The 8,623-nt window shown below is 43.2% G+C and overlaps 1 protein-coding gene and 1 pseudogene across 1 annotated transcript; both read right to left on the bottom strand.

Moving 5' to 3' along the window:
* Positions 1-6,746: 6,746 nt before the first annotated feature.
* LOC115031756 lies at positions 6,747-7,148 on the bottom strand (annotated as a pseudogene).
* LOC110300344 (40S ribosomal protein SA-like) lies at positions 7,129-7,645 on the bottom strand. The gene has a single exon (XM_021170491.2). It carries the CDS (start codon positions 7,636-7,638, stop codon positions 7,141-7,143), a length of 498 nt encoding a protein of 165 aa, XP_021026150.1. The 5' UTR covers positions 7,639-7,645; the 3' UTR covers positions 7,129-7,140.
* Between the last annotated feature and the right edge of the window lie 978 nt (positions 7,646-8,623).

Raw genomic sequence — 8,623 nt, 5'->3', positions numbered from 1 at the left:
CCATGGAGGTCATTCTTATTCAAGACACATTAGCATGCAAAAGAAATAAATAATAATGGGGTAATTGTGTGGGTTTTTTTGTTTTTTTGTCTTTTTGGTTTGGTTGTTGGGTTTTTTGTTTGTTTGGGTTTTTGTCTGTTTGTCTTGGAAAAGGTGAGGGGAAGATGTTTTATATCCAGGTAAATGGCAATTGGACCCTATGGTTCATTCTAGTTACTGGGAGACAGCTCTTAGAGAGAAAGCGGGCACAGAGGGAGGAGGGACCTACATCTGTTTCTAGGTCTGCTGGGTGCTCTATTTAAAAGAAGAGATGATGAGGTTAGTTAAACTGCAGAGTTCTAAGTAAAAGGAAAGGACATGGGTAATTAAGACCAATTCTATTGGTAGACATTTTCTTTAAATATGTTAGTCTTGGGGCTGGAGAGATGGCTAAGAGAAGAATGGCTTCTAGGCAGTTAGGATGAGGGGTTTTTCTGTTTTGTTTTGTTTTGTTTTGTTTTGTTTTGTTTTGTTTTGTTTTGTTTTGTTTGAGACAGCGTTTCTCTGTGTAGCCCTGGCTGTCCTGGAACTCACTCTGTAAACCAGGTTAGCCTCGAAGTCAGAAATCCACCTGCCTCCCAAGTGCTGGGATTAAAAGCGTGTGCCACCACTGCCCAGCTTCGGATGAGGGTCTTAAAGCCCATGCCTACGGTCTTAAAGCCCATGCCTACAGTAACACACCAGTGCCACTCCCTGGGCCAAGCATATACAAACCTTCACAGCATGCATGTGGTACACAGACATATCTGGAGGCAAAACACCCACTACATACCAAGTAAAAATAAATTTAAAACATTTAAATACATAAAGGAAGACTTGTGAACATGGCTGCTTACCAAGTAAAAGTGCTTGCCACCAAGCCTGCTGACTTGGGTTCCTTCCCTGGGACCCACATGGTAGAAGGAGATAACTGATTCCTGCAAGTTGTCCTCTGACATCTGTGTATGTATATATTATGTTGTACATATGAGCATGCATGCACATATCATACACCCATATCAAACATACTCATGCAGCACACACAATACTAAATAATGATGATGATGATGATGATAATAATAATAATAATGTTCAATAAATTAAAAATAAGTGGTAAAAATATTAGTCTCTTTTTAGGAAGTTCATCCAAATTCAAGTTCATCCAAGCCCTTCCGAAGCACACAGCACACACCAGGAGGGAGAGAACTTCGCATCATGCTTTCAACACACAAAAAGGCATAGTCTAGTTGGAGCCAAGGTTCCCAACAGTCAGGCATAAGTCTCAACACACCAGGAAAACAGCAAAAGAACAGTGGAAGAGGTGCTCCGACTGAGGGGGAATCCTGATGTCCTGTTCTATGAGGAAGGAGTGAGACTTCTTTCTCCAAGAGCAGAAAGGGCAACCTTCTGGGTACATTGTTAATGCTGAAACTGTTACATCCTGCTGGAGACCATAAACACACACACTTTTAGCCACAGTGTTGCATTCAAAACAGGTCTGAAAGGTAAAACTAGGAACAAAATTTCTAAGAGCATTTTGTCTGTCAGAGTTACAGAGCATGTTGTATATGATCTGTCCTGAGCAAATTAAGTCTAGCAACAATAAACCAGTACTCAACATCTACCATTGCCTTTCTTGAATGATACTATTTTTATCTTGCTTGTTCTACAGTATACAGGATACATTATAATAGTTAATGTTGCGGCTGACGAGACCACATAGTGGGTAAAGGCCCTGAAGTCAGTTCCCAGAACCGGCTTAAAGTTGGAAGGAGAAAACCAACTCCTCAAAGTTGTCTTCTGACCTCCACATATACACCAGGCTACACACAACACACAGTAAACATGCAATAATAGTAATAATAATAATAATAATAATGTAAGAAGAAAAGTTGACTTCTAATTTCATAACACTTTTAAAACAAAATATATCACCTGCTAACAATTATTCCATTAGCAACATTGATCCATTTTCACAGGAGTGGTGGCACACTCCTTTAATCCCACCACTTGGAAGGCAGAGGCAGGCAGGTCTCTGGATTTGAAGTCTGAATTTGAAGTATACATAGGAAGCTAGTGAGACCCTGTCTTTAAAAAAGAAAAAAAATGTATTCATATTTCATACACACCAAAGCCCCAAAATCATTGAAAGTATTTCTCTATTATAGGCTATTCATAAAACTTTTAAATTTACATTTTAAGTGTGCCTAACAAAAGACCAATTCAGAATTTCCTTGTCTTGTTTTGTTTTTGCTGTTTAGAGAGAGTCTCTCTTCTATGTAGCTTTGGCTAGCCTCACTACATAACATAGACCAGGCTGCCCTTGAATTCACAGAGATCCTCCTGTCTCTGCCTCCTGAGTGCTGGGATTAAAGGTTACCTCCTTCCAGCCTAGCAAGGCTGGCTGTGACCATCCTCCACTTAGGCAGAGCCACCTGCTGTGCTGCTTCTCGTCACTCTCCTTTGATGTGCCACTACCTGCTACCTGCCTGAGGCCAAACCAGTTCTCCAAGATCTTCCTAAGTTAGCTATGAACTGTGATTTTCGCGGGGTCCTACTAAAAGGCTGATCTGACAACTTCAAAGGAACTTTGTGTGACTGGGAATGGGCCTCCCCTCTTCTTTATAAAGCGTTTTTTGCCGACATTAAAGTGGAGTCTTGATCAGAATACTGTCTTGACTCCATTTCTCTCTTTACCCACCTAGATTCCCTCTTTTCTTTCAGTTCCAAGATGCATCCCAGGCTCGAACCCAGACATGAGAGCCGCAGGCCGACCCCTACAGTGTATACCTTCACACCAGGTTCCAGTTTAGAATTTTTTGACCACTTAGCAAAGGTATATTTAAAATATCTTTTTTGTTGTTACCTTTGACTACTTAAGAAATGAGTAAAGGGGCTGGAGCGATGGCTTAGTGATTAAGAGCAATGGTTGCTTTCCAGAGTTTCAACGTTCCATTCCCAGAATGAACATGCCCACTCACACTGTCTGTGTCTGTAACTCTAGTCCCAGGAGATTCCATACCATCTTCAGGCCTCCACAGGCACTGCACACACATGGTACAGAAACATACATCAGGCAAAACACCTATACACATGTGTACTGGCTTGTTTTGTGTCAACTTGGCACAGGCTGGAGTTATCACAGAGAAAGGAGCTTCAGTTGGGGAAGCACCTCCACGAGATCCAGCTGTGGGGCATTTTCTCAATTAGTGATCAAGGGGGAAAGGCCCCTTGTGGGTGGTGCCATCTCTGGGCTGGTAGTCTTGGGTTCTATAAGAGAGCAGGCTGAGCAAGCCAGGGGAAGCAAGCCAGTAAGAAACATCCCTCCATGGCCTCTGCATCAGCTCCTGCTTCCTGACCTGCTTGAATTCTAGTCCTGACTTCCTTGGTGATGAACAGCAGTATGGAAGTGTAAGCTGAATAAACCCTTTCCTTCCCAACTTGCTTCTTGGTCATAATGTTTTGTCCAGGAATAGAAACCCTGACTAAGACACACATAAAATAAAACTAAAGGTTAAAACACAGTCTTCTGAAAACATTTTTTTTCATACTGTCTTAGGGTTTTACTGCTGTGAACAGATACAATGAACAAGGCAACTCTTTTTTTTTTTTTTCCTAAACTTATTATATGTAAGTACACTGTAGCTGTCTTCAGACATCCCAGAAGAGGGCATCAGATCTCATTACAAATGGTTGTGAGCCACCATGTGGTTGCTGGGATTTGAACTCAGGACCTCTGGAAAAGCAGTCAGTGCTCTTAACTGCTGAGCCATCTCTCCAGCCCCAAGGCAACTCTTATAAGGACAACATTTAACTGGGGCTAGTTTACAGGTTCAGAGGTTCAATCTATTATCATCAAGGCAGAAGCATGGCAGTGTCCAGACAGACATGGTGCAGGCAGAGCTGAGAGTTCTACATCTTTATCTGAAGGCTGCTAAGAGAAGACTAGCTCCCAGACAGCTAGGATGAGGGTATTAAAGCCCACACCAACAAGGCCACACATACTCCAACAAGCCCACACCTCCTAATAGTGTCACTCCCTGGGCCAAGCATATTCGAACCACCACATTCTACTCCCTTGTTTCTCATCCCCGCTAGTCCTCACAACCCTTTTGACTCCTCCTCCACAAAGGTCCCTGGGCCCAGACGGGGAGAAATCGGACTGTGTTTTCCAAGATCTCTCCTTCTTATTCTCAGCATATTGTCAAGTCGTGGGTCTCTGTATTTGTTCCCATCTCCTGCAGGTGAAAGAATCTTTGATGATAGTTGATCTACGGATATAGCAGAATGTTGCTAGGAGTCATTTTATCGCTGCGTGCCTTTTCCAGAATAATAGTATTTGTCCTATCTAGTTTCAGGCTCTTAGCCATCTGAGCAGTGTTGGGGATGGGTCCATCTTATGAAATGGTTGGTTACTCCCACAACTTATGTGGCACTCATACACTAGTGAACCATGAAGGCAGGTCACCATTGTTAGACTGAAGGTTTTATAGCTGGCTTAGTGTTTAAATTTCTCCTCTAGTAGCATGTAGAGTACCTTTCCGGGGCTGTGTACACTATACAGTAGGAGTGTAGCTCTCATCGAGCACCAGCTCGACGTAACTCCATATTCAAGGAGTTGTGTAAGTGTTGTCTTCAGCAATAGGGTCTTATGATGAGTTTGATGGGCAGAAATCAATAGCATTTGCAATAGCACGAGCTATTTGGGAGTCTCCATGGGGCCCCCTTGGTCAACAACTCAATTAGATGTAACCCAATCCAGGCACCCCAAGTTTCATTCGGAGGTAAGAGGTGTCTACTTGGGGTTTCATCTCCCAGTTATTTGGCGATTACACTTAGATTTTTTTCGTATATGTATAGATAAAAAGTTTCTATTGCATAAGTTTCCCATATGACTCCTCAAATGGCCCTTAGTTTTAACTGTTCCTGTCTGTGTTTTCTCCCTTACCACCCTCTCCATTTAAAACTCCCATTCCAGCGTCCCCTTGTCCTGTTTTTCCATAACTATAAATCCTATTTCCCTTCCTCAGGGAATCTTTCCCTCCCACCTAGCCCATTATTCTATACCTGTTTTATACAAGTTGTGGCATGCTTAGTAAAGACTTAAAAGCCAACATCTATGTACAAACACACGTATCACATTTGTCTTTTGGGGTCTGGTTACCTCAGGCTGATTTTTGTAATTCCATCCATTTACCTGCAGGTTTCATGACTTCATTTTTTAAACAGCTGAGTAATATACCATCGTGCAAATATACATTTTCTTTTCCCTTTCTGTTTTTGTTTTTTTGTTTGTTTTTTGTTTTTTTCAAGACAGATTTTCTTTTTGTAGTCCTGGCTGTCCTGTCCTGGAACTTGCTCAGTAGCCCAGGCTGGTCTTGAACTCACAGAGATCCACCTGCTTCTGCCTTTTGACTGCTGGAATTAAAGGTATGTGCCACCATGCCCAGCTCACATTTTCTTTATCCATTCTTCGGTTGCCAGACAGCTAAGTTGTTCCCAGTGTCTGGCTTTATGAATGGAGCAGCAGTGAGCATGAATGAGCAGGTAAGTGCTGCTGTAGTCAGGTGAGAATCCTTTGGGTACATGCTCAAGAATGGCAGAACTGGATCTTGAGGTAGATCTACACCCAGCTTCCTGAGGAATGGCCACACTGCCTTCTGCAGTGACTGTGCAGGCTTGCACTCCCACAAGCAATGGATGAGCTTTCTCCTTATCCCATGACCTTGCTAGCATGTGCTGTCATTTGTTTTAACGATGCAGGCCATTCTAACCGGTATAAGATGAAATCTCAAAGTAGTTTTCATTTGCATTTTCCTGGTAGCTAAGGATACTGAACATTTCTTCAAGGGTCTCTCAGCGATTTGTGTCTTATCTTTTGAGAACTTTCTGTTTAGGTCTGTACTCCATTTTTTAAATTGGGTTATTTGTTTTCTTGATATCTAGTTTTTTGGGCTCTTTATATATTTTATTTTATTTATTTATTTATTTATTTATTTTGGGTTTTTTGAGACAGGGTTTCTCTTTGTAGTCCTGGCTGGCCTGGAACTCACTCTGTAGACCAGGCTGGCCTCGAACTCAGATCTGCCTGCCCCTGCCTCCCAAGTGCTAGGATTAAATGCGTGTGCCACCACTGCCCGGCTATATGTTTTAGATATTAGCTCTCTAACAAATATGTAGTTGGTAAAGATCACTTCCCTTCTTCTGTCTGCCTGTTTGTCTACACAATGGTGACCTTTTCCATCGAGGAGTGTCTCAGTTACACAAGCTCCCATTTATTCATTGTTGTTCTCAGTGCCTGTGATATCAGTGAACTGTCCAGGTCTGCCTGTGTCACTGAACTCAAGACTATTTCTCATTTTTTTTTCTTTGATCAATTTAGGGAATCTGGCCTTGTGGAAGGCCTTGATCCATTTAGAGTTGAGTTTTGTGCAGGGCGATAAATACAGTTCTGTCTGCATTCTTCTACATTAGCCATCCTGGTTGATAAGCACAATTTGTTAAAGATGCAGCTTTTTTCCCTCCCAGTTTGTTTCTGGCTTCTTTATTTAAGATCAAACGTCCATATGCATATGAATTTATGTCTAGATTTACAATTCAATCCCACTGATCAACATGTTCCCTTTTATGCCAAGACCATACTATTTTTCTTTGTTTTGTTTTGTTTTGTTTTTTTCTTTTTTTTTTTTTTTTTCAGCTTTTAGGAACTTTATTTTCCTTCCATCTTATTTCCCTTTGCTCAGGCGTCTGCACAGCAGCTCAGGACCACTCAGTGGTGGCGCCAACCCACTCAGTGGCCTGCGCTGTGGGAGCTGCTGACCAATCCTCAGTGGCTGGCTGTGCACTCCAGTCTTCCGTGGGGAACTGCTGGATGGGCACAGAGGGAACCTGCACACCCTCAGACCAGTCAGCCACCTCAGGCTGAGCAGCAGTGAACTCAGGAGCTGGTGCGGTCCATTCACCCTGGAATTCCTCCTTGGTCACAGCCTTCTCGGCAGCAGCCTGCTCCTCCTTCTCAATCNCCTCTGGGTCTCTGTAGAAGTAAAGATCAGGTATGACCTCCCAGGGGTGCTCACGGGAGATAGTACCTCGCATGCAGAGTACTTCCCTGGCCAGCATCCATCACATCAGACCCACTGAGTGTGCTCCCTTGTTGTTGCATGGGATGGCAATGTCCACATAGCACAGGGGAGAATCTGTGTTACACAGAGCAATGGTGGGCAGGTTGACATAAGAGGCCTCTGTGAGTGGCTGATGGTCAGCCCTGGGATCGGTCACCACTAGAAGCCGTGGCTGCCTGAAGGCTGCTTGGATCTGGTTAGTGAAGGTCCCAGGTGTGAAGCGGCCAGCGATCGGAGTGGCTCCCGTGGCAGCAGCAAACTTCAGCATAGCTCGCTGGCCAGTGTTCCTGGAGGAGATGACGCTGACGTCAGCAGGATTCTCGATGACAACAATAGCTCGAGCTGCGAACAGCAGCTTCTCCCAGGTCCTCTTCAGGTTTATGATGTAGATACCGTCACTTTTCCTTTTGTAGAAGTACTGCTCCATCTGAAAGTCAAGGTTGGTGCCACCTAAGTGGGTTCCCGCAGCAAGGAATTTGAGGACATCCCCCTCCTTCATCTGCAAGACGACAAGGGCTCCGGACGTTGTATAGGTTTCCCTTTAAGTTACGATGGGAATCAAGAACAACGCCGTATGGACCCTTCCCAGGGTAGCACGGAAAGGACCTGTTTTGGTTTTTTTGAGACAGGATTTCTCCGTGTAGCCCTGGCTGTCCTGGAACTCACTCTGTAGACCAGGCTGGCCTCAAACTCAGAAATCTGCCTGTCTCTGCCTCTCAAGTGCTGGGATTAAAGGCATGCGCCACCACTCCCCAGCTCCATACTATTTTTATTACTGTAGCTTTTTAGTACAGTTTGCGATTGAGGATGGTAATACCTTCAGGAGTTGTATTAGTACTCTGGATTATTTAGGGGTTTTGTATTTCCATATAATGCTGAAAATTATCCTTTTAATTTCTGTGAGGAATTGTGTTGGCATTTTGATGGGGATTACATTGAATCTTTAGATTGTTTTTGGTAAGATGGCCATGTTTACTGTTAATCCTACCGATCAATGGGCATGGGGGTCTTTCCATCTTCTGATATCTTCTTCAATTTCTTTTCTCCAATGTCTCAAAGCTTCTGTCATCCAGGCCTCACTTGTACTTGGGGTAAAATTATTACCCCAGGTTTTTTTTTTTTTTTTTTTTTTTTTAAGCTACCACAAAAGCTATTGTTTCCCTGGCTTCTCTCTCAGTGCATTTGCCATTTTTATATAGAAAGGCCACTGACTTTTGTGTGTTAATTTTTGCATCCAGCTACTTTGCTGAAAGTGTTTATCAGATGAAGAGGTTTCCTGGTGGAGTTTTTAGGGTCATGTATGTATACAATCATATCATCCGTAAATAAAGACACTTTAACTTCTCCCTTTCCTATTTATTCCCCCAGGTCTCCTTCAATTGTCTCATTGCTCTGGCCAAGACTTCAAGCACTGTACTGAATAGGTGTGAAGAGAGTGGACAACCTTGTCTTGTTGCTGATTTTGGTGAAAATGCTTTGAGTTT

Source organism: Mus caroli, chromosome 8, assembly GCF_900094665.2.
Source record: "Mus caroli chromosome 8, CAROLI_EIJ_v1.1, whole genome shotgun sequence".
NCBI lineage: Eukaryota > Metazoa > Chordata > Mammalia > Rodentia > Muridae > Mus > Mus caroli.
This window is presented reverse-complemented; position numbering and strand designations above follow the sequence as displayed.